Raw genomic sequence first — 25737 nt, 5'->3', positions numbered from 1 at the left:
AATAAAACCATTTTGAAGATGGGTTGTGAGTTGTGAGTTCTGAGTTCAGCCTGTTGAAAACCCTTGTAGTCCTTACCAGAGGAAATGGCTGGCTAGAGTGTTTCTCGTGAAATAAGGGAAACAAGAGGAACTCTGTGGTGACCTGGGAGAAGAGGTTATCATCTGGAAAACCCATGATGGGACAAGTTTCTTCGGTAAGACACTGAAGTGATTGATTGGAGGAAATATGTGTGTGTGTGTCCAACAAGCAACAAATAGCCCTTTGAAACCAACAAGAACCTTCCTGAGTGGTAACCATTTACCTTTAAGCACCAGATCCTGGTGATGATTCATAGATGTTAAATTCTGCACCCGGTATAAGAATTGCCTGATACCAGTGAACTTGAAGAAGTGAAAAGTAAATGAAAATGGACAGTGGAACAGAGAACTTTCCTAAATACACATTACATACAATTAGAAGAGGGTTAAGTTAGGTTAAGAGTGATAATTTAAAGTTTGATCCTGTTATTATTTTTAAAGGTAATTAAAAGCAACTTTTGCTAAAGTAACCATTTGTCAGTGAATTTCTATTGCTGCTGGGTTTTGGAGTCCTCCGGGCTCGTAACAAGATAAAATCACCACACAAGCAAATACTGGTCTCTGACACAGGTAGCATAAACATTTGATAGGAATGAATGCAGCTCACTCTCAGAAAAAGACAAAGCAAAGATTACCATCTTGTCAAGGAAGCAATATGATTAGTTTCTAAGATGAACTGAGGTCTTTGTTTTTTTTTGCTAACAAGAAGCCAGCGGTTAACTGTTAAGTTTTTTTTTGTAAGTGAGGCATTCATTTTGAGTCCAGATGAGGCTAGGTTAAAGACTACATGTGGTGATGAGAAATGAACTGGGGATAACAGACAATTCCATAATGGGTTTGTAGGCCTTTCACCTTTATCATAAAGGAATTGTTGTATTCTGTTTTGCATGCAGATAAACTGACAAAATATGTTCCATCATGAAGAAGAACAAATAATGCTGCAGACAATTTGATTACTCTGGAGCATACTGTATTCTAGCAATGACAAAACCATACTATAAAAAGAATGTCCTTGAGACAAAGAACAAAACAGACATCTTCCAACATTCTGTTTCTTGACTGGACTTGAAGTCTGAATATTGAAAAGGTAGTGTGGAATTTAATACCCCTTGAGAACGCGAATGAATAATTAAGTACTGTATCATTAAAGTCCTGAATTTGATCTGATTTGTTTGCTCTAGTGCCCTGTTTCGTGTGGTTTCGCAGGCATTTGCAACTTTCCAGTCCTATGCGCGTGACCCTTAACCTGTGGCATGGAGATTCAACAGGGCTACAGAACAGCAAGCGAATAAAGTCGTTCGGGATACTGACCAGAATCGGCTCACAGTTTGAGTCATTTAGCTGTGTTCAAATGCAGATGATTCTTTTTTTTCTCTCTCACAAGGCAGTTTGTAAACACCACAAATTGAAACCAGCACAGATGAGGTGACTCCCACTTCAATTCCACTTGCCATTCCCACACTGACATGTCTTGTCCATGGTCTCATGTTCTGTGAGGTGAGGCCACATGTAAATTGGAGGAACAGCACCTTTTATTCCATCTTGGCAGTGTCCAACTAGATGCCATCAATATTGACCTCCAATTTCTGGTGGCCCCCTTCCCTCTCCCTTCTTTCCCTTATCTCTCTGATATGTTTCCTCCTTCTCCTTTGCATCTTTTTCTCCTCCCTACATCTTGTAACCAAAACCTTCCTCCAGCCCTCCTATCAGAGAGTATCTTTCTCAGCTCTCTGCCCTTTCCCTCTTCACCTCAGCACATTTCTCCTCCTCTCTTTCCTGCATTCACCTATCACCTGCCAGTCTGTCTACTTTGTTCTCCACCCCCCACCCACCACCACCCTTTTATTCAGGAATCCACTTATTTCCTGTTATACCTGAAAGGCTGATTATTGGTTTTGAAAGATGTTGCCTGACCTGCTGAGTTCCTACAGCATTTTGTGTTTTGCTTCAGTTTTCCAGCATTTGCAGATTTCTTGTTTGCCTAATGGATAAAGAGATAAAGCCAGGATATTCCCCACTCCATTGCTTGTCGACACACTGGACAAAGTTAGGAATTGACGGCAACAGTAGTGAACATTTCATAAAGGTGGTTGAACGGCAGCTGCTTGGAATAAAATTCAATGGAAGGACACCAGACAAATTATGGTGAAATTGAATTTGGAAGCTGAACAATTATGATGCTGGGGCAATGTATTAAAAAAAGTAAAATTTGTGCAAGAATCATAATGAATAGAACCTGTTAACTGAGGAACCTCTGACCACAATAATGTTTGAGATTCATGCGGAAGAACAAGCCATTTAGGTTTATTTTTTATGCACTTCATCCCCATGTCCCCATTTTGTGCGTGGTTTTTCTTTTGCTTTCCATTCTCTGCTGTATTTTTAAATGATTTTAAGGGCAAATCCTCTTGTATTAAAATATATCATCCTTGTTCATGATGCATTCCAGCTCCTGCAATGCCCACAGGTCCTGGAAGGTTTCTAGCAAGCCAGCAGTCACTGAGAATGTGCAGCCTTGCCATGATTTTGAAGGGTTGGGGAGTTATTCGGACCAGGATGGCATGAGTTTTGAAGTTTCAAAGTTCCTTCCTCTCTCCTTCTGATTGTCCCAGATTCCCTCCCCTCCCTGCCTGCTTCCATCTGCTTATCCTACCATTGAATATCAGTGGTAGTGGTTAGATTGCTCCTCTAAAAATGGATATTGTCTGGAATGACAGTAGCGAAGGATAATTACCACTTATCAATCCATATGTGAACTTGTTTTGGTTTTGCTGAATATGGGTAAATCATTTGTTGAGGAGTTTTGAATGGAATTGAATATTTTGCAACCATCAGCCTGAATCCCCACTTCTAAGCTCATGATGGAAGCAGGCGAAGTTGATTGGGTCTGGGACCTTGCACTGAGAATATCCTACAGCAGTGGTTCTCAACCTTTTTCTTCCCACTCACATCCCACTTTAAGTAATCCCTCTGCCATTGGTGCTCTGTGATTAGTAAGGGAGTGCTTAAGGTGGGATGTGAGTGGGAAGGGAAGGTTGAGAATTATTGCCCCAGACCCAATTGTTACTGAAATATTTTGCTTGAGAAAAATTGTCAGTGGCCTTCCTTTGGAGTTATGAAACCATTCACATAATGAGTCAATTAAGTACAATTAAAACAGTTTTCAAACCTTTTCTTTCCACCCACATAACACCTTTAGCAATCCCTTAATAATCACAGAGCACCTATGGCATAGAGAATACTTAAAGTGGCATGTGAGTGGAAAGAAAAAGGTTGAGAACCACTGTTCTATAGTGGTGATTGACATCCACAAGGTTAAAGAACCACAATCTTCCTTTATGCAAGGTATATCTCCAACCACTTGGTGTTTTCTTTTTGATGCCCATTGATTTCACTTTTATTAGCTAGCCTTAATGCCTCATTTGGTCAAAAGTTGCTATAATATCTAGGGCAGTGACTCTCATCTCATCTTCAGAATTTCGCTCTTTGGTCCATGTTTGGATCTCAGCTGATGATGAGCAGTCGTGATATCAGGTGATACCTTGCTCTCCTGAACTAATTAATAGCTTGGAGATATAAACAACGGGAATATCAAGCAAAAATTAAACTGCTGGAAGAATGTAGCAGGGCAAACAGAAACTCTGGAGATAAAGAAATAATTGATCCTTTAGGTCATGATGCCCACCAGGTCTTTGTCTTCATAGATCTGCCAACCTCCAAAGTTCTCACCAGGCAATTTATTTCTGCTGTTATTAAATTACACCATGGATTGATTTTATTTAGTTGGATTTCATTCACTAAGGCAGAATGATGATAATCTCTTTTGCACATTCTGACAAGTCATGACTGGAGGCCAAAAGGAACATGTAGGTTTGCCAGAGGCTCAAACAAAATGAAAGAGATGTCAAACTCAACTAGCAATCAAGACAAATGTCATCATCCATGGAATCCGATTACTGATCCAAAGGAAACTTCAGAAGATTGATTTACTGTGCCACTGTTTAATGTTTTTTTTAAAGGTTGGTGTAGCAGTTAGCGCCATGCCTTTACAGTGCCAGCAAGCAGGACCCCCACAAATCCCATGCTATTAGTAAGGAGTTTGTACGTTCTCCCCGTGTCTGTGTGGGTCTTCTACGGGTGCTCCAGTTTCCTCCCACCATTCAAAACATACTGACAGTGTAGGTTAATTGAGTGTAAATTGTGCAGTAGCTTCTCGTGGGTCGAAATGGCCTGTTACCGTGCTCTATGTCTACATTTAAATTTAAGAAAATGATCAGTATCGCAAAGATATAGAAAGGGATTAAAATTCACCTTGGTAGGTAAGCAAAATAAAAAGGAGTAAATCACAAAAGTCTGCCGACACCATGATTGAATTAAAAACACAAAGCTGAAGAAACTCAGGAGGTCAAACAGTGTACTTTATATAGCAAAGATAAAGATACATAATTGACGTTTCGGGCTTGAGCCTTTCATCAAGGTATGAGCAAATTGTAGGCACAATTAAATTGTTTGGGAACCTGCCTACATTTTGCTCATACCTTGATGAAGGGATGAAGGGCTCAAGGCTGAAACATTGGTTACGTGTGGTAAACCACTGTTATACCATGATTGGCTGCTATTGATTGGACACACCTCCTGAGACCGATCCTACTCATAGCCCCTTGCATGCCACCCTTTTACATTTGCTCTGAATCAGTCAAGGAGGTGGATAGTTGTTTGATAGTATTCCAATCTTTAGTTATTAAAAAGCCTGATAGTTTCACTACTCAGCCTTTTGTAAATTATTGAATTTTAATAGCTAAAATTTTCAAAGGAGTTTGGAACAGTACCTGAAACCAGAGAAACTTGACATCAAGCCCTGGTGACCCCCCAAACACCTTCGAGCTGAGGTTATGATGCTTCAAAAACCTTTTGACGGCAGCCACGGGTGTCATCATCACTGAAGCAGATCAGCTGAAACTACTCCTCTCGTGGGTCAGGCCCCAGGTTTTCCCATTATCAGCGACGCCAACTCATACCAAGAAATGATGGAGATCCTCAAGGCCCAGTATCGCCAGAAGGTTAATGAGGTCTACGCCTGTTACGCATATCTATCTTTGCTATATAAAGTACCCTGTTTGACCTGCTGAGTTTCTCCAGGATTGTGTTTTTATTTTACAGATGCAAGGTCTCTCAACCATGGATTAATTTAATTAATTAAAATCAAAGCAGCCGAATATCTGTAGAAAGTTGTGCCCAAGAATCGCATACCAGCACGATGATCCTCTGCAAGCAATGAGTGGCTGGAAAAACTAAGAGGATCAAGCAGTATCCATAGGCAGAAATGCTCAGTCAATGTTCTGGATTGGGATGCTTTATCGAGAAAGGGTCCTGACCTGAAACGGTTACTGACCCTTTCTGCCCAAGGATGCTGCCTGACCCACTCACTGAGTTCCTCCAACTGATCAATGCTTGCTCGAGATTCCAGCATCTGCAGTTCTCATGCTTCTCTGATGACAGATGAGTCCTAGCAAAATAAGGTGGATTTTCGGTGACCACACAGTGGAAGGCTTTAATGGCACAATTACATCACAATATCCTGGGTTTACATTAGGGTCAAAAATGGTGTCTATGCCTTGATAAAATTCCAGAGATCTGATTGTTCAGAAGTTCTGATGGTCCAGCATCTGGTTTATTTAATACTGGTCCCAGAAGGTGAGCTAGGTCTAGAGTTCATGGGGTATGGGGTCTGGACTGTGTCTGGGAAGGCCAAACTATGGGTTGCAGTTGGCATCTAGATTACCAAAGTTTTGGTCCTAAATGCTTGGGTATTTCCTGCTTCCTTTAAACTCACAAGATTCACTGGGAAATTTGTTATCTCCTCTGAAACAAGTAAAAGTTCTAGAATACAAGTGAATCTGTGTATGACTACGAGGAACATCCAACAGTCTGAAACATCTACTGGTTTGGCATCACTCATGTCCCAAGGTTGCCGAATTATTGGAGTAAAACATGGAAGTCTGCAGACCCTGTGATTGTAGTAAAATGCTAGAGGAACTCAGTAGCTCTCGAAGCATCCATAGGAGATAAAGATATACTATTGACGTTTTGGACCTGAGCCCTTCTTCAAGGTGTGAGCAAAAATCAGGCAGGGACCTATATTAAAAGGCTAGCAAAAAGGGAAAAATGGGAAGCGGAAGAATACAGGCCAAGCAACAACATAGTTAATTGGATATGATAAGAGAACAGGAGGGAGGAAAGGTGAGAATTAATTGGGGGAGGGGGAATAGTTTTTGGTTTTGTGAAAGGAGACGGAGGGAAAAGGGAAGAGAGAGAGAGAGAGAGAGAACGAGAAAGATGTACTGTATAGTAAAACCCCTCGTATCTGACACCTATGGGGCTTGGTAGATGCTGGATAAGAATTTTCCGGTTGTTTGAGATTAGGTGTTACGTGATTGGTGATCTAAAGGTGAGTAGCACCAATTTTAAAGTTCAATATTCTTTACCTATTTATTTTCTGCAATTTTTTCGCCATTTGTTTGAGGCTGCCATTTGCTTGGAGTCCAGATAACAGGGGTTTTAACTGTATTAGGAGCTTGTGATGATCACTTTCCATTGTCTCTTCCAGATTTTAAGAAGCATACCAATGCAATGAACCATGGCCGTAAAGAACACGTGTCTTGTAGCCCTTTTGGTGCTGGCTGCCATTTCTCAAGTGAATCTGGAGAAACCACACTCTTTGCCTTTCCAATTCACCCATCATGTTTACAATGCTACCATTTACGAAAACTCCTCCCCCAAGACCTATGTGGAAAGCAGCATAAAAATGGGCATTCGAATGACAGAGACTGCCTGGGACATTAGATATAAAATAATTTCTGGGGACAATGCAAATATTTTCAAAGCTGAGGAATATACAGTGGGTGATTTCTGCTTTTTACGCATAAAGACCAAATACCCCAATATGGCTATTTTAAACAGAGAAGTGAAGGATCATTATATACTAACAGTCCAGGCATCTGAGAAAACATTCCACTACGAAGTCTGGACCAAGGTGATGATTCAAATCCTGGATAGAAATGACTTGCGTCCTCTCTTTTCGCCACCATCATATGTTGTCTCCATACCAGAGGATACCCCATTGAGGTCACGTGTTGCCAGAGTCACAGCAATGGACGCTGATGTTGGAAGAAATGCGGAATTTTATTATGCCTTCAAAGGCAGGACTGATTTCTTTGCTATTCATCCGACTAGTGGAATTGTCACACTGGCACGTCACCTAAATTACACCACTCTCAAGCAATATAACCTGGAAATCTTGGCAGTAGATCGCATGATGAAGTTACATGGAAACAGTGGGATTGGAAGTGTGGCAAAGTTAGCCATCAGTGTGGAGCCAATTGGTCTAAGGGTACCAGGAATCCTTTCTATACGTCTGATTCCTCCTGGATCTGACCACCATGCCACATATGCTATTATCACTGCAGAAGAAGGAGCCGAAACAGTGGACATTGTGGATGGGGACTCATCACGTCATTTCCGAGTGGTACCATTCTACCATGGCAGTAGGGAGTTCAAGTTAGTTTATAAGAATGAGGCTAATTGGGCAAACAATCCCCATGGTTATAACCTGTCTCTTCGAGCGAGAGGTGGACTTAACCCAACTAACTATTCACCAATAAAAGTCATCCATGTGCCACCAAAACACACCGAAGAATTAAAGTTTGAGGAAGACCCCTATGAGGTTAAATTATGTGAGTTTGCACCTTTAAACAGTCCCGTGGTGATGGTTAATGCTCATCCTAAACTTACAAATCAGACATACCGTTTGGAACACAGTCATGACAGTGTAAAGTTTCGGATAAATCCTCGAACTGGCCTAATTACCACTTCAGCTCCAATGAATTTTTTGGAACAGTCCCATTTTGAATTGAAAGTGAAGACCCATGTTGGTCAGATCTCAACCAGAGTTTTGATTGATCTCATAGACAGCAATAATAATGTCCCAGAGTTCAGAGCATCTTCATACCAAGGAAGTATTGATGAAAATGTTCCAATTGGAACAAGTATATTAACCGTCAATGCAACTGACAAAGACCAGGGTGAAAATGGTTATGTGACCTACAGCATAGCCAATGTTGCTCCTGTTCCATTTGACATTCATCCTTTTACAGGGACCATTGTTACATCTGAGGACCTGGATTATGAACTCATGCAGCGAGTCTACCATTTACGAGTTTGGGCCTCTGATTGGGGTTCACCATATGACTATGAAATGGAAGTCCCTGTTACAATTTACTTGAACAACCTGAATGACAATGAGCCACTATTTGAGAAGAGCAATTGTCAGGCGAACATTTCAACAGATCTCCCCATTGGGTATCTCATCACCACTGTCTCAGCAGTCGACGCAGATGAACTGGACGGGATTAAATACAAACTGTTGTCTGGTAATGAACTGGACTTCTTTGATCTCAATCCAGTTTCTGGAGCACTAGTTTTGAAGCATCCCTTCTCTTACAGACCAGACAGGGTAACGTTCTTTAATCTCAAGATAACAGCCACAGATGGGGAGAACTATGCTTCTGCTCTAGACGTTAACCTCACTGTAACAGATGACCCACAATTGATCAGCATGCGTTGTGAAGACACTGGAGCAATTAAACTGCTCGCAGAGACCCTCTTACGTTCTGTTAAACCCCACCATCAACCACATGATGATGATTCATTCTCTTACATCCACATTGTCAATGCACACACTCCACAATTTGACATCAATTTTCCAAACTCCATTGATGTAAGAGAGGACATTCCAGTCTTTTCAACCATCTTGAATATTCATGCTACTGATTCTGACTCTGGTTTCAATGGAAAGCTACTGTATGTGATCACCGATGGGAATGAAGACAGCTGCTTCGTTGCAGAGATGGAGACCGGGGATCTAAAAGTTGTGTTACCCTTAGATTATGAAGCAACAACTCTTTATACTTTAAACATTACAATATATGATCTCGGAAGGCCCCAGAAATCTTCTTGGAGACTATTGACAGTTCACGTGCTGGATGCAAATGATAACAAACCAATATTCTTACAGGATAGTTATTCTGTAGTAGTACCTGAAAACATAGAGTTTGGAAGGATTGTAACCCAACTGAAAGCAAATGATAATGATCTGGGAGACAATGGAGAAATAGAATACTCACTCCTGACCGATACTGAAGCATTTTCCATTGACAAAACTTCAGGTGTGATGTACGTCGCTGGTGAGTTAGATCGAGAACGTCATCCACTATATGTTTTAAAAATTGAAGCCAGGGATCGCCCTCATCTGGAAGCTCAACTATTCTCAACAACTGAGCTAACAGTCATCTTAAAAGATATTAATGATAATCCTCCGGAATTTGTCCCATCTTTCTACAGGGTGAGAGTTCCTGAAGATATTCCAGTGGGGACAGTCATAGTGTGGTTAGAGGCCTTCGATCCAGATCTTGGAGAGGCAGGTGAAGTGCATTATAGCCTGCTATCCAGAGACGATACCTTCAGAATTGATGAACTAATGGGAGCAATCCGCCTCAATAAGGAGTTAGACTTTGAAGATAACAGCTTCTACAATCTCACAGCTCATGCCGATGATGATGGAAAACCATATTCTCTGAGCTGCACGGGCTACGTGGAAATTGAAGTGACTGATGTCAATGAAAACCTTTATCGGCCACATTTCTCTTCCATTGCATTCAAAGGTGCAGTTAGTGAAGGCATGCCTGTGGGGACCTCAGTGATGAGACTCACTGCACAGGATGAGGACAAAGGGAAGGATGGTGAGATTCGATATTCGATTAAGGGTGGAACAGGTCTTGGAGTTTTCACGATTAATGATGAAACAGGTAAGAAGGACATAAGCAGAAATGCTAATCAAGATCAGATGGTCACAATTTAATAATATTTTCAATTGGGTGAATGTCAAAAACATGTTATTTTATGGTAATCTTTGGAAGGGTCATTTGAATATGGGAATTTGTAACTGAATGTTGATGTGATAAGATTATAAAATGTTTAGTTTTACTCAGTTTTATTTAGGGTGTGATCTAATCATGTGAGAAATCCCTGCAGCTCCCATGAAATGTATTGGCACCGGTCAACTAAAGTCAAATTGTAGGATTAGGAATTCTTGTTGACTATTCCAGTTTTCTCAACCAATTGCAGTGGAGCTTCAGCTCAATTAGAGGCTAAATTAATGCTAACGAGAACTCAGTGTTAATAACAGCATATGAAATGAGAACAGTAGTCTGCATCTGGTCCATCGACCCTTATCCTCCATTTAAAAAGATCGTAGCTGATGTGGCCATGAGCTCAGCTCCACCTATCTGCCTTTTCCCAAACTCTTAATTCCTATATTATGCCAAAATCTGTCTAAACGTGCCTTAAATATATTTAATGAAGCCGCTTCTCTGGCAGATTCACTTCTTTCTTGGAAAAGCAGTTCCTTCTTTTCTGTGTCATAAATCTACTCTCCCGAACCATGAGAGGCTTTTTCCACAGCTCTAATCACACCTACCGATGGAAATCACTTTCCTGACTTGATCTCATCTATCCCTTTAATAATTTAAAGTCTCCATAAGATTCCCTCTCATTTTTTCTGAATTTCAGTCAGTATAGTCCCAGTAACTCAATCTCAATTTAATTCTCATGATTTAAAAAAAATTATTGAAAGATAGTTTCCATATATCTGCCCAAATGCCTTTTAAAGGTTGTAACCTGCCTCTTACTTACCTCTAGGGATGTGGAACAAATTGCCTGGGGAAATAGTGGAGATGGATACAAATATAACTGTTTAAAGTTGTAAATGGACAGCCAAATTGATAAGTAGAACTAAATGGATAGTAGTTTGGAAAGATCTGGGCTAAATTCAAGCAAGAAGGATGAGCTCAGACAAGCACTTTGGTTGGCATGGACTAATTTGGCCTCAGGGCCTGTTTCCATGCTATATAACTTGTGATTCTAATGTTCTTGATATGCCTTTCAAAACTTTTTTGGTGTTGGAATGTAAATCTTTTTGAATCTTTGTGGGATTTTTTTGTGTGTGTGTGAGCCAATGTAATGGAAATTTAATATTGTGTAAGGTGCAAATGTTTTGTTTTGCTATACTTGCTTTAAGAAGGAACAGGGAACATTAAATTTCTATTGCTTCTACTTTCCATGTGTTAAAGCTTTTGGAAAATATGCTATACGGTTTTGTGGTTTGAAAGAACTGATGACAGGGAGGTGCCCAGAGATTAATTAAAAAAAAACATTTATACAAAGGGTTGCTTCATAGCTTGAACATTGCTGAATCTGAATCCACGTGGAAAGCAATTATTTTTAGGCAGAAGGTACAGAAGACTGAAACACAGCACCTGTAGGTTCAAGAGTAGTTTCTTCCCATCAGCTGTCAGACTCTTAAAGCTCTCCTTGGTACACTAATCATGGACAGTCTTCACTATTGTAAGTCACTTTTATCTACTGAGGATTGCTGTGAATATTTTTGTATCTTATGTATTTATTGTCTCTTTTAATTTAATCAGTTTACCATTATAGTTACAAGTACCAGTTTCGCAAGTTATTTTTAGAATCTTGGTGGATGTGTGTACTGTACAATATGTATGACAATAAAATCAACATTCATCAAATGAGAATCCTTGGGATACCTGAAGTGAAGACAATGAATAGACCAGATACATTTGGTTGGAAGTTAGATTTCAGAATGCTAAACATTTGTTGCATTTGGTACCAATGTCCGATGTTATTGTATGTTTCTAAACATCAGAAAGATTGATAACATTTTGACAGCTTTGCCCACATGGTAAACAATAGAGCGAGACTTAGTCAACTGTCAAACATGTGTCTTTCTCCAGCAGCCACCACTCTGTGTAATTTAAAAAAAAATTATCTCTAAACTTCCCTACACTCACCTGAAACAGATGTCCACTGATATTTGCTGTACTTGCCTCTCATTATGACTAAAGCCCTCCAATCCAGGCAACATCCCTGTGAATTTCTCTCGCCTAATCACATAATTCCTGTGTTGTCATGACCAGAACTGTTTCCAATACTCAGTATGGCCAAACCAACATTTTGAACAACTGCAACATGACGTCCTAATTCTTGTACCCAATGCATTTCCCAATTGAAGGCAAGCATGCCATACACCTTAAATACAGTGTCTTCCACTGCAGCCATTTTCAAGGAACTAGGTACTTGTATCCTCAGGTCTTTCAGCTTGACAAAACTTCCCAGGGCCCTGACATTCAATGTATGTTGACCTGTCCTGTTTTAACTTGCCAAAATGTTTCACTACTCACTTGTTCAGTTAACATTCATCTGCCATTCCCTTTGCTCACTTTTCCTGATAATCTCTATCCTATTGGAAATTTAGACAACCTTCTTCACCGTCCACAATACCACCAAAATTGGTGACATCTGCAAACTTGCTAACCATGCTGCCAACCTTCTTCCAAATCATTAACATATAAGATAAACAACAGAGGACCCACCACATACAGTATCTCTATGGAACACATTTTGTCACATGCCTCCAATCTGAAAAACAATCTTCTGTTACCACCCTCTGCCCATAGCATACATTTCATAGTCATTTGGCTAGCTCACTCATGTGTTCTAACCTATCGGGTCAGTCTACCATGTGGAAGTAAGTATAGAGCGGATTTATGCTCTACTCAAAAAGTAAAAATCTGTTTAATCAGATGGATTGTAAGGCCAGTGATGTACTTGATCCCATGAATTTCCCATGAAGCATATTAGATTAAGATTGCCCTATAATTGTTTTTATTACAAAGCCAGAATCTGTTCTTCAGGTCATAGAAAGCAAAAGAAGATAGAGGAAGATAGAAAGAAAGCCAGTTTACAAATGTAATCTACTGCCTTTGATTGCAGGAGTAATAAAGACCGCAGAGCCACTTGATCGTGAAAGGTGCGCCCACTACTGGCTGACAGTTCTTGCCACAGATTTAGGGGTTATTCCACTAGTAGCTTCAACTGAAATCTTCATCAAGATTATAGACATTAACGATAATCCTCCTCAGACCACAGCGCCAGTGTACTATGCCTCAATCCTCGAAAACTCCCCCATGGCTAAGTCTGTCCTTCGCATTGAAGCCAATGACCCTGACACGAGCTCACAGGGCCAGCTGACCTTCAGGATTAGTAGTGAAAACCCAAGAGGATTCTTTGCTATTGACCCAAACACAGGTACGTTAGCCTTTTCATATGTTGTTTCCTCTTGTTTTGTTTGCTTGCGTAACTATTTTCTGCTCTGGATGGAATTTTTAAAAAAATGTACATTTTCTTCATCAGAATAGCCACAAGTCAAGTTTATTATCATCTGCTTGTGCAAGTACATCCCGACGAAACAGCGTTCTCCAGTCCTTGGTGCAAAACACGCATTCATACAACCAGATAGAACACACATATTGACAGACAATACATATGCAGGACAAGTATTCATAAATACAAAAATAAATATTGTTTCATGAATATGAGAGTCTCGGATGGTCAGTGTGAGCAGTTCCTTAGGCCGTTCTCACTACCTGTGGGGAGAAGCTGTTCCTCAGCCTGGTGGTGCTGGCTCTGATCCTCCTGTATCTCTTCCCCGATGGCAGCAGCTGAAAGATGCTGTGTGCGGGGTGGAAGGGGTCCTCAATGATTTTGCACACCCTCTTCAGAGGTGGGAAGTTCAGATTTGTTAACAGATTGATAAACCACATAAACAGTGGATGCATGAAAAGCTTATTATATTTTTATTCTCTGGTTTGATTCATGTAGATAATCCTGATTAAGCCTCTACCTGTTCAAATCAGGCTTGTGAATAAATCTCTTTGTGGGTGTATTCTGAATGGATAGGTTTGTGGATGCATTGCTTCCTCTTTAGAGTTCAAGTCATTCCAATGTTTACTCTGTCTTTTCATAACAAACACTTCGAGGTCATTGTTACTTTTGTTTATTTTTCTAGTTCCTGTTCATGTTTAAATGCCGTATAATGTAGATGAATGCAACGTGTTCCATTTTGGAAGGATAAATTGAAGATCAAATTATTTCAATGGTGAAAGATTGCAGCATGCTGTTGTGCAGAGGGACTTGGGAGGGCTCATGTGAGAATAGCAAAAGGTTGGTTTGCAGCTACAACAGGTAAACAAGAAGGCAAATTGAATATTGACCTTCATTGCAGGAGGAATTGAACTTAAGAGCAGGGAGATTCTGCTGCAACTGTACAGGGTACTGGAGTGGCCTCACCTGGAATACTGGTCTGGTCTCCTTCAAAAAAAAATATATATATACATACTGGGTCTGGAGATCATACAGAGGAAGTTTACCAGGTTGATTCCAAAGATGAGGGGGTTAGCATATGGGGAGAGATTGAGTTGCCTGGAACTATACTCGGTAGAATTCAGAAGGGAGGGGATCTTAAAGAACCTATAAAGTTACAGAAAAGATAGATAAGAGAGCAGCTATAAAATTATTTGCACTGGTAGGCTAGACTAGAACAGGCACATAGCCTAAAGATTCAGGGATTTAAGAGGCAGATGAGGAGGAACTGCTCCAAAGAAGATTACATTATATTGACAGATCTTTAAATATTGGAACAGTATATTTAGAAAAGGATATAATTATCATTTTGTTTTATAATTTGCATTGTGGTTTACATTAGTTAACAAGGCTAATTATCTAACTGTTCATATGAAAACATTTTTTGCTCATTTTTAAAGTCAGCATAATGACACGTCATTGGATTTGCAAGATCAAAAAAAAAAGTAATCATGAAAAGTTCATAAGCCAATAAAAGTTTCAACAAGGCAGTTGGCTGCTGCAGGAAATGGAAGCGAAGATCTGAAAATGCAAATATTCCTCCTTACAGGAGGGTTTCAGGCCATAATTTATTTACTGGATTAGATCATTGTGCAAATCTGGTCATCATACATTTTCTCCATGATTGCACAGTGGCTGAACCGTATAATTCACTGTTAATGTCAAAAATATGGTCACATTTGCAGGAATCGAGCTGATGACACTCCTCTAATTCCAATACATGTAAAAAATCTAAACAATTTCTCCATCTTCTTGAGCTCCCATACTTTGTTTTTTCACTTGTCCTCACCAAATCATTGCTTTAATCTTTTCCTTCAACAGTCTCCCATTCTTCTTTTCATTATTTCATGAGATTGCTGAATTTTGGGTATTGCATAAGCGAGGGTGTCCTCACCACCAACACTGGGCACACAGTACATTTTCTGTTTATTGTCACAATATATCAGTTTTGATTAAATGTTTTGGTGAGAAAATTAATTTCTCTGATGGGTGTTTGTTTTTACCCTAGAGCCCTACACAGATCAGACATCCTTAACTGAAACTGTTCATCAACAACATGGACAATTTTAAAAAATGTTAATGATACAGAGTGATAGAAGGCCCCTCTAGCCCGTGAAATCCAATTAACTTACCAATCCTGTACGTTTTGGAGAGTGGGAGGAAACCAGAGCACCCAGAGAATTCCCCCCCAGGTCATGGGGAGGACAGCGTCCTCGCAGGCAGTGCCCGATTAGCTGGCACTGTAATAGTGTAGCACTAACTGTGACCCTCCATCGACTGTACAGCACTTGGGTGCTGCCAACACCATTTTGATTAAGCCCACTTTCTAACCATGGTGTTTGATAAAAAGAAAAATTAATTTTGGGGCCATTTATCCAAATAAGTATCCAAGAGGTTACTCAAATTACAACAATATTTGGATTCAAAAATACTATTAAAGTTTTTATGATCACAATGTATATAATTAAAATATTTACTAATTAAAATGATCTCACTTTAAATTTTTTAACTGTCCCAGAATGAAATTGCTTATCATTATTTTCTTGTTTTTTAATAGAACATACTTAAAAAAGATTTTTGAAAGTGTGGAGCATTCAATTTAGAAAAAACAGCAACTCAACACTGCCGTGACTTATCAATGGCATTTAAACAAGTTCCTCTGTCTATTCTACAGCAGATAGCAGACCTTTGTTAAAAATGTGTACAGTACTGTTCTTATTGCCCAGAGGTGGTCAGTAAGGGCAGACTAATCTTTGAAAAAAAGGAAACAGCTTTTTGATTTTCATGTTTCTGTTTAGACATGATGTGACTGGTGAAGACTTCAAATAGCAAAAAAGCAAACACTTCGGTATGCTTTACTGTTTGCATTTGCTCAGTTGATTATTATGTATTACCTGTTTTCAATTTAGGTTACCCATATTGAAAGATATTTGTCCAATTGTCAGATATTATACAAGGGGTGTTCAGTTTGTATTGGAAAGTCAACATGTCGGTTTGTTTTCTGCAATTATCCAATTAAGATAATGCACCATAAATATAGTTCACCTTTTGGTCATTAGTTCAGTTTAATTCCAAACGAAATTGTTTCTTGAGATTTGAAATTATTTTTTTCAACCATAGATCTAATACCAATCATCTGTATTTTAGGCCAAAGATTGTTTGTCCAGTCAGCAGTGAAATTGTGATGGTAGTGATAATTTTGAGCTTTTTTCTAGATTTCATTCCAGGTGGCAGTTGGTGCAGGATGCATTCTCTTAATGTAAATGGTGTGAGAGTTTAAATTCTAGATACGTGGATTTCCATGCAAGCTGCACAAATCCAAGTTCAATCCTTTCGAGAAAGTTAGCAACATAAAATTGTATGAGTTGAATCATTATAGATTGGCAGTGAGTCAGACACAAGAAATTATACCCTCATGCAAATATTCAGTGACTATTACTGTAGAGAGGCAGCATGACTGGAGGTATTCTTGAGTACATTTTGCTCAGAATGCGCTGATTAGTAGGTTAATTCCCCCTTGTAAATTGTGTGCAATAATGTCGGTGAAGTATGGGAATGTGGGGATAATGTGTTCTGTGGGAGTGATGGCTGGTGTGGTGGTTTCAGTACTGTATAAAATCTCTCTGTGATACTCTTCCTTCCTTCCCGCTGTGGATACATTATTGATTATCCATCAATCTTACAACAAATTACAGAAATCAACGTTGTGGATGTGAGAGTGTGGAACCCAATTGAACTCAAGCAGGTTGACTTCATGTCATGGTATTCCCTGTAAATAGGCACTATTGACTGAAACAGTGCAGCTTTTGTTGTGTACGGTTTAGTTTTTGCACTACCAATTAATGTTAATTCTGCTGAGCCCACAGGAAAAAGGAATCTTGTGGTTGTATGTGATGTCATGAGTGTACTCTGACAATAAATCTGCCCCTTTTTCTTCTAGGCCTCATCACCACCACAGCACGTAAACTGGATCGTGAAAAGAGAGACGAGCACAATTTAGAGGTGAGTTGCTCATGGCAAGCCAATTTCTTGTCACTGTGATGAAGCGTTATAATAATCAAGAAGAAGGCAATGTCAATCCTAATGGTAAGGTTGTCAACATTCATTCAGTCTCTCCAAGACAGAAACATGCATCAATATGTGTTGGAACTAATTTCTGAAAATCGTGGCTTTTGTGATGAGGAACAAGTAGCCAATGGCCTCACTCTATAGAGGAACAATTTATGATCTTTTGAGTGTAAGACCACTGGAGATAGGAGCAGAATTAGGAACTTCTGCCAATCAAGTCTTTTCTGCCATTTCAGTCATGACTGATGTATTCTTCCTTGCAACCTCATTTCTTACCTTCTCTTCACAAACTTTGATGCCCTTACTCATCAAGAAATTATCAACTTCTACTTTAAATATACCCAATAGCTCGGTCTCCACAGTCATCTGTGGATTTACCACACTCTGGCTGAAGACATTTCTCCTCATCTCTGTTCTGGAGGGACATTTGCAATTTTCCTGACCTCAAGAACCATTCCCGACTCCAGTGAATATTGAAAAGTTACTCCCAGTGCATTCTCTTGTGCTACCTCTTTCAGAACCATAGGCCGTAGTTCGTCTGGACCAGGTGACTTATCAACCTTCAGCTTCCAAAGCACCTTCACCTTAGGGATAGCAACTACACACCCTTCTGCCCTGGACTCTCTCAAATTTATGACATATCACTGGTATCTTCTACAGTGAAGAATGAAGCAAAATACCAGATCAGTTCAGCCACCATTTCCTTGTTCTCCCATCACCATAATTTTACAGAGGCCCAGTGACTAGACTTATTTCTCTTATGGATCAGGAAAAAAAAAACATTTGCTGTCCTCTTTTGTGTTACTGGCTAGATTTCATTTTTTCCTCCCCTTATTACTTTTTAAGTTGCCTTCGGCTGCTTTTTAAAATCTTTTTTTTTTCTATTTTATTTATAGATGGTCTTTAAAATCTACCCAATCTCCAGCTTCCACTAATTTCTGCAAGACTGCGCGCCCTTCCTTTTGTTTTCCTGCTATTTTTGACTTCCCTTGGCAGCCACAGTTGTGTGAACCTCCCCGTAGAATGCTTTTCCATCTTTGACGGAGAACCTATTGTGCATTTCCCATATTATTCCGAGAAACTCCTGCCACTGCTTCTCCACTATCTTTGCTGCTCTATGCAGGCTAAGATGGGTGATAGGGAGTAGACTGGAGATGTTCAGAGTACTTTCTGCCTTCTCTCCGCAGGGATCCAGGCAGAATATCATGGTCTTCCTGTCTTCTTGTCTTCTTGAAGGGCAGGGGAAAAGAATTTGACTGATGATCTGACAAACTCATGATGATCATGAGTAGGATTATTTTGTGCCTCGCTTTGCAAGATTTCAGCTGGATTCTTTGATAATTGTGTCTTTCTCCTCTTTAGATTCACAGCCTGGGGCAAAGTTGAGTCTCACAGTTTGACGTATTCCCATTTAGAGACCTTATTGTGAGGCGGCCTTCTCGTGGGTCTGTTCTGTGAACTCCCCCTTGTCAATGAGATTGAACTTTTAACATGTAATTTTTCAATCCTATTCTCCATACATTTCCTTTTGGGAGATTTTATGAAACGGTTGACTTAACAGTGAGTGCAATACTGTTACCGTGTCAGTGACCAAGGTTTGAATCCTGAGCTGCATGTAAGGAGTTTGTACCTTCTCCCCATGTTTCCTCTGAGTGCTCTGGTTTCCTCCCACCCTTCAAAATTTTCCAGATTGTTAGTCATTTAGGTGTAATTGGGCGGGACGGGCTCATGGGCCAGAAGGGCCTGTTACTGTGCTGTATGTCTAAATTTAAAATATAAAATATTCATGCTGTCTCAGAGACAAATTAAATTATTTCACTCAACATTGCTCCCATCTCAAGAATTAATCTTTTTGTTCAAAACCCACCCTGTATCCAGACCCAGAAGTTTTGACTGACCATATCTATTCATGGATGCGGTCTGACCTGCAGAGTTCCTCCAGCAATTCTTTTTATGCTTACGACACCATCATCTGCGTCTTTTGTGTTTTACTATAATTTTTTTTGCAGCTGTCTCAATGAGAGGTGTATGGGACGTGAAAAAAAAACAACAGTCAAACGATCTTATTTTCTTCCAGTGCATTTCCTGGAACATCACTGGTTCTTGACAACTTGTCGGTAGATTTGATGGCAAAAATCTGTTCTCTCTACTTTTTTTACAGGTGACTGTTAATGACAATGGCATTCCTCCAAAACTGTCCACCGCAAGGGTGGTGGTGGAAATTATGGATGAAAATGACAATGCCCCCAGGTTCCCCGAGGTCCTGTACAATGTCAAACTGCTCGAACGCAGCAGCTCCACCAAGCCAGAACCCATCTACAAGGTGATTGCTTCTGACCGAGACATAGGACAAAATGCAGAAGTCACCTACAGCATTGAAGGCAACTCCAAAGAAGAGAAATTCACCATTAATCCAAAATCTGGAATGGTGTCATCCATGTGGGAATTCGTGCCAGGAGATTACGACATCCTGACAGTAAGTAGAAATATGTTTTGTTTCTTACATGGCAAGCCCCAACTAAAAAGAATGAAGAATGCAATCTGCACCGTTGCAATCGAAGCCTCTGATGTAAAGTCGAGTGCTCAGAGTGGGGGATCAGAGGAGTTAGCAGGATATTAGGAGGGAGTTGATGGTGCAAGTTTGGCTTCTGTCAGGGGATTGCAGGCATGAGAAATTACTAGTGTAAAGGAGCTTTGTGAATTTATGCAAATATGAGTCCTTTTGATCCAGAAGGGCCACAGTGTAATTTTAAAATTTTTCACCAATACAAAAGAAAGCCTGCAATAGTTCTGTGGGAAGGAGAGATCTCCAAATGAATGTAGAAATCTCATTTGTGGGGCCTGGAGAAAGAAGACTATATCTCCCTCCCCCATTCACCATTCCCTCCACCATTCCTCCTGCAAAATCTTCCCAAGTCCTCTTCCTGGAAACCTGAAACTGACTGGTGGCCTTTGCTTCACCTTCTCTGACCCACTTAGTGGCTGATTGTGTTTAATTGACATTGAGACATTACAGTCGAAGTATCCTAACATTAGTGTTGTAGGGCAGAATATACTCTTGCCCTTTAAAGACCATCCAATCATCCTAAAATTCCTTTTAGTTTTACCTTTGCATCTGAGCTTCAATAAGGAAAGATATTTAATAAATAGAATTATGAATATCACTGCATTCGTTTGGAGATAAGTCAATCGTGCAGAAAGGAGTAGATCTTGGATATACATTCCTTGATGTAAACTGTATACCTGATGTACCCTCTTAATAAAAAAACATACACATTGTTAAAATAAGCATGAACATGCTTCAGGCAATACCTAAAAATGATTTATCTATTTTTATCTGTCATTTTCTCTTTATTGTTACGCTAGCTGTCAGATGCCAAATGAAAGAGAGTTGATAGGCCTGGGTTTATCATTTTCTTTGTCCGTTTGAATTCCATGTTGCTCTAATGCTCTTCCTTCAATTTTAGGTCAGGTAATTACTCCATTTTGTATTTTCAGCCTTTTTTATAAATCGAAGAAAGTGATAGCATGTGAATGAGTAGGAGCAGGGAACTAAGGGGCAATTCCTGGGTCATCTGAAGTGAAGATGAGGGAGAAGGAGAAGGCCATTGCAGAAATCTGAGGAATCTGCTTGTACCTGTGGGATTTTATTTTGGAGTAGATAAATTAGATTCTCTCCAACTAGAACAGCACAGAAACAGGTAATTCAACTCACACAGGTCTTCACCAATACTAATTCATATATTCTATTTTTTCTGCCTTCAGTATTAATGTGTCTTTTCAACTTCAATCATTAATGCTGTTTTTTTTAAACTACCTCTGTGTAGTAAAGTGCTCCATTTTTTATTTGTGGATATGGACATTGCTGGCAAGTCCAGTATACATTGCGTACCCTTAGTTGCACGTGGGAAAATGGTAGCGAGATACTTTCTTGAACCACTGTGGTCATGCCACAGAGCTGTTGGGTAAGGAGTTCCAAGTTTTTGACCCCAGGATGATGGATCGATGATGTATTTAAAGATAAAATGAATTGGAGGGGGACCTGCCTTTGATCTTCTTAGTGGTGGAGTTTGTAGGTTTGAGAGGTGCTGCTGCAGTTACCCAGACAAAAATATTTTGTAGATGCAATGCCCATCAGTCGTTCTGTACCAGTGATGAGAAGATTAGTGTTTAGGGCAGTTGACTGAATATTAGTCAAGCAGGCTGTTTTGGCCCAGATGGTGACAAAGATTTTGAAATTTGTTGGTGTTGCATTCATCCAGAAAACTGGAGAGTATTCCATTATTTTATTGTCGTGCTTCACAGAAGCTAAGCCCTTACTTAATAAAGAGGTTTTCTCTTGAAAGTTGAATTTTGACTTCTGGGCTCTCCCATTCCATTCCCCCACCCCCCCCACCACTCCTAACAGAACCACCCAACTCCCACATGAATCTGACTTCTGGGCCGTCATTCCCCTTCATTATGTAGAGACGACTATTAAATTGTCCTTCAGTTTTTGTTTTTTTGTAGAAAACTTAGAAATGGTTGTCAGACAGGCTGCCATCAAGTAAATCAACTGGAACATTTCTTTGAGGATATCATTATGTTGAACATTACTAACTGATTGTTTAATTACCTTTTGGGAGGAAAAAAATTGGCAAATTTATCTTGAATGGGAGAGGGAGAAAAGGCAGAAGTTTGAGCAGTTTTGTAATTGATGTAATAACACGGCTCTGCCTGTGTGTAGGAGACCGTTTGGATGTTAAATGGCAGTTTATAAAATGCCACAACTCAAAACTTTTTAATTACAGTTTTTATAGCTATGGAATCTGTTCTGTACAAGTAAATTCTGGTTGCTGAAGAACAACAAAAGAATGTTGGGATTATTGCTTAAGCATGTTTAAACTCTTCTTGCTTCTGTTGAATAAAAATGCAGCATTAACACTTTGTTGAGCCATGTGAAAACTGGAAGATGCAAAAATTCCTGAGCTCTGACTTTGCTTGAGGATAGTTGAGAATTTTTTGGGGGGTATTTATTAACTGAAGATATTGAAAGCAACATTCAAAGTGAGGTAATTTCACTCAAATGGACAACTGTGTTTATGCTCTTCAGAAAGACCTTCTACCCATCTTCACGGTGTTCCAAGTTTTCCTCCCATCTGACTTCTTAAATATATTGCTGCAATTTGTTTCTATCACTACACTATCACTGAACTCCCCCTGAACTCTTTACTCAATTTTCTTGTGGATACCTCAAATTTATACCCTCTAGTTTTGGAATCGCTCGTCAATGGAAATATTTTCTATGTGACTATCTTGGCAGAATCCCTCAAAATTGTAAACACCTATATTACATACAAGTTTTTATTTTCTATAGAAATAATCTCGGCAATCTCCCCCATCAGTTGTCTTTTCTTAATTTTTCCCCTATGTCTACTTATCTGTGTTTGAAAAATAAAGACTATAATTATTCTCAGTTACAACCAAGACTGAGTGGAAAAGCTCACATGCTCGTGAGATGCCACTGATGTGGTACAATATCATGAATGAATAAAAGTTCCCTGGAATTTCAATATTTTATCCAGAAAAATAAATGGCAAATTGTATTTTTTCTACTTAATCATTAAGAGAAATTAAAAACCATGGAAGGATTCTGAAGTACCTAACACCCAAGCTTATGAAAGAATTGCAGGAAATCAGTCCAATATTATCTTTCAGCACTGATTGATATAGTTCTCATTTGACATTCTCACTTTATCATACATGATTTAACCAGAGAAGAAATTATTTGAATTTGGATTAATTTTTATGTTATCAAGATTGCAAAGCAATTATTAGGATAACTGTTTCACTTTGGGCAGGGTTTGTTCACCTTGTTCACTGTGATATATAAATATATTTTTCTGATCTGCAATCTAATTTGGAACTACAATCTACATCAGCCATTCTCAACAGGTGCCATATGGCCCTCCTGGAGAGCCACAGCACATTTAAAGTGGGGGGGGGGGGGCCCAAACTGAAATAATAAACTATTTTCTAGGTTATTTTTTAAATGTACTTGATAAGAGAGAAGTACAGAAGAAACCAACTAAACTTGGCTGCTTCACAGGGAAGGGGGAACCACAAACTTGGAGCAGAGTTCAAAGGGCGCCAATGGCTGATCGACTTTAGATTTATATTCCTGAAAATACCATGAACTTCAAATCTTATTTCTCTGATGTATACAAGTTTCATTTTTCCAGACAATTTTGATAACTTTGCACGCTGAATCCCAGCAAAATACATGTGGCACATAGTCGCTGATCCATGGGATGCAGTGAGGACTGATTAATATTCAGTTTGACCCCAAGAAATCCAGAGAATGGTCAGGGCCAAAAATACAGGAAAAAGTGAGAATGTAGAAAAAAGCAAAAAGGAGATGAATGGTGCATTTTAGAGTTAGAAGGATCAATGCAATTGTATTTGGTGAGTAAATAGCAAGGGGATGGTGATGGAGATATTTAAGCTGAAGGTGGAAAGTAAATTGTAAAAGAACAATGCCTGATATGTAATGAATCGGTGCTCCTCCATATACACTGAATCGATAATATAGTACAGTAAATCCTCTGGTATTCGGCACCTATGGGGATTGGTAAATGGAGGATAAGTGAATTTTACAGTTATTTGAGACTGCATATTGTGTGATTAGCAAACGAGCAACAATTGTAAACTTCTGGTTTTTTTACCTATTTATATTCTGCAATTTTTTTTGCTGCTTGCTTGAGTCTTCTGGTTGCTTGAATCCCAGATAATGGAGGTTTTACTGTAGTTCTGTATCTATGGTATTTGATTGTAATTATGATGGAGATTTTGAACCAGTAATATTAGCACTGAGTCTATATATTCATGGCTTAACTACATTTGCAGTTACAATTAAAGTTGGGCAAATAACAGGGAATTGCATATTCAAATTAAGTTATCATTGCTTTGAAATAAAAGTTTAAAAAAAATGTAAGTCTTGACTGAATTAGTCAGGCAGCTAAGGTGTTGAAAAACTAAGGAATGGTAGATTACTGATAATGCCATGCTGATTTCAACTATGCCACATTTATAATCTTAATTTGCAGAATTTGGAAACAATAGATTCTCTAAAGCATGAGTAAATGAACAATGCCTTGTTTCAGGCTTTTTGCATAATTTTTTTCTTTTTTCAATGTGCCATTGTTCATGACAAAATTGAGAAATCAGTGCCTTTTTGTGTTTGGATGAGTGTGTTTGAGTTTTTCTGTGCTGGTGTCCATCAATTCATATACACTGGCTCAAAAGCAAATGGTTATATCTTGTGACAGTGAAACTGCCCTAATCTCCTGTGAGAATTTCAGAACCTGGACCTTTTCATTTTCCCTTTTGGTTTGTTGATCTATCAACAACCTTGTAGTTTCAATTGGATAGTGAGTCTCCTCTGATATCAAGAGCTTTTCGTTGGATATGGGAGAAAGCAGTACATAGTTATGGTGAGAGTTAGGTTCTACATAAATCGTATTCTCTGTGATAGTACAGATTCTATCACCAATGTGTATATGTATATATTGTAGTGTAGGATGATTGTGATTGGCTGAGAATGTAGCCATGCCTACTGGCAAGTCTTAAAGGGTTGCTCCTGGCCAGACCAGATCATTCTGGACTGGTTGACCTACATGTGATATGCTCCAGTCTTCAAGTTAATAAAAGCCTTGGTTTGGATCAACAAGGCTTTGATTCTTTTGACGTGCTCTACATTCTCTAAGTATTGTTTTTAAATGTATAACTTTTATTCTCCTGTCGTATAATGCTGGAATTAAATGCCAAAGGAGTCATAAATGATATCATTGCATGAATACTATGGAACCATGAGGCTGCAAAAGCTAGAGGGTTTGAGTTATAGGGAGATGTTGCACAGTCTGGGTCTTTATTTGCTGGAGTGTAGGTAATCTTAAGGAGGTTGGAAAAAAAATCATGAGGGACATGGATAAAGTGAATGCTCACAGACTTTTTTCCATGGTAGATGAATCTAGAATTGGAGGGTGTAAGTTTAAGGTGAGACAGGAGAGATTTGATAGATCTGAGAAACTATTTTTTTCCACTCAGCAGGTGGCCTCAGCATCTGGGACAAGCTGGCGGAGGAACCTGTAGAAGGAGGCACAATTCTAATGGTTGAAAGACATTTGGACATTTATTGATAGGAAGGGGTTAGAAGGATATGATCCAAGTGCAGGTAAATGAGTCCAGAAAGCCAACTTGGTTGGCATGGATGTG

General features: G+C 39.3%; 1 protein-coding gene across 1 annotated transcript in view; it reads left to right on the top strand.

The window, feature by feature from the left end:
• Positions 1-25737, top strand: part of LOC138743197 (protocadherin Fat 1-like) — a 134331-nt gene that overhangs the window by 37600 nt on the left and 70994 nt on the right. The window contains exons 2-5 of the mRNA XM_069898149.1: positions 6686-9941; positions 12988-13302; positions 17357-17418; positions 19646-19960. Of these exons, the coding sequence (XP_069754250.1) occupies positions 6716-9941; positions 12988-13302; positions 17357-17418; positions 19646-19960 (3918 nt within the window). The 5' untranslated portion in view covers positions 6686-6715. The remainder of the gene's footprint in view (positions 1-6685; positions 9942-12987; positions 13303-17356; positions 17419-19645; positions 19961-25737) is intronic.

Source organism: Narcine bancroftii, chromosome 9 (assembly GCF_036971445.1).
Source record: "Narcine bancroftii isolate sNarBan1 chromosome 9, sNarBan1.hap1, whole genome shotgun sequence".
NCBI classification, from domain to species: Eukaryota; Metazoa; Chordata; class Chondrichthyes; order Torpediniformes; family Narcinidae; genus Narcine; species Narcine bancroftii.
This window is presented reverse-complemented; position numbering and strand designations above follow the sequence as displayed.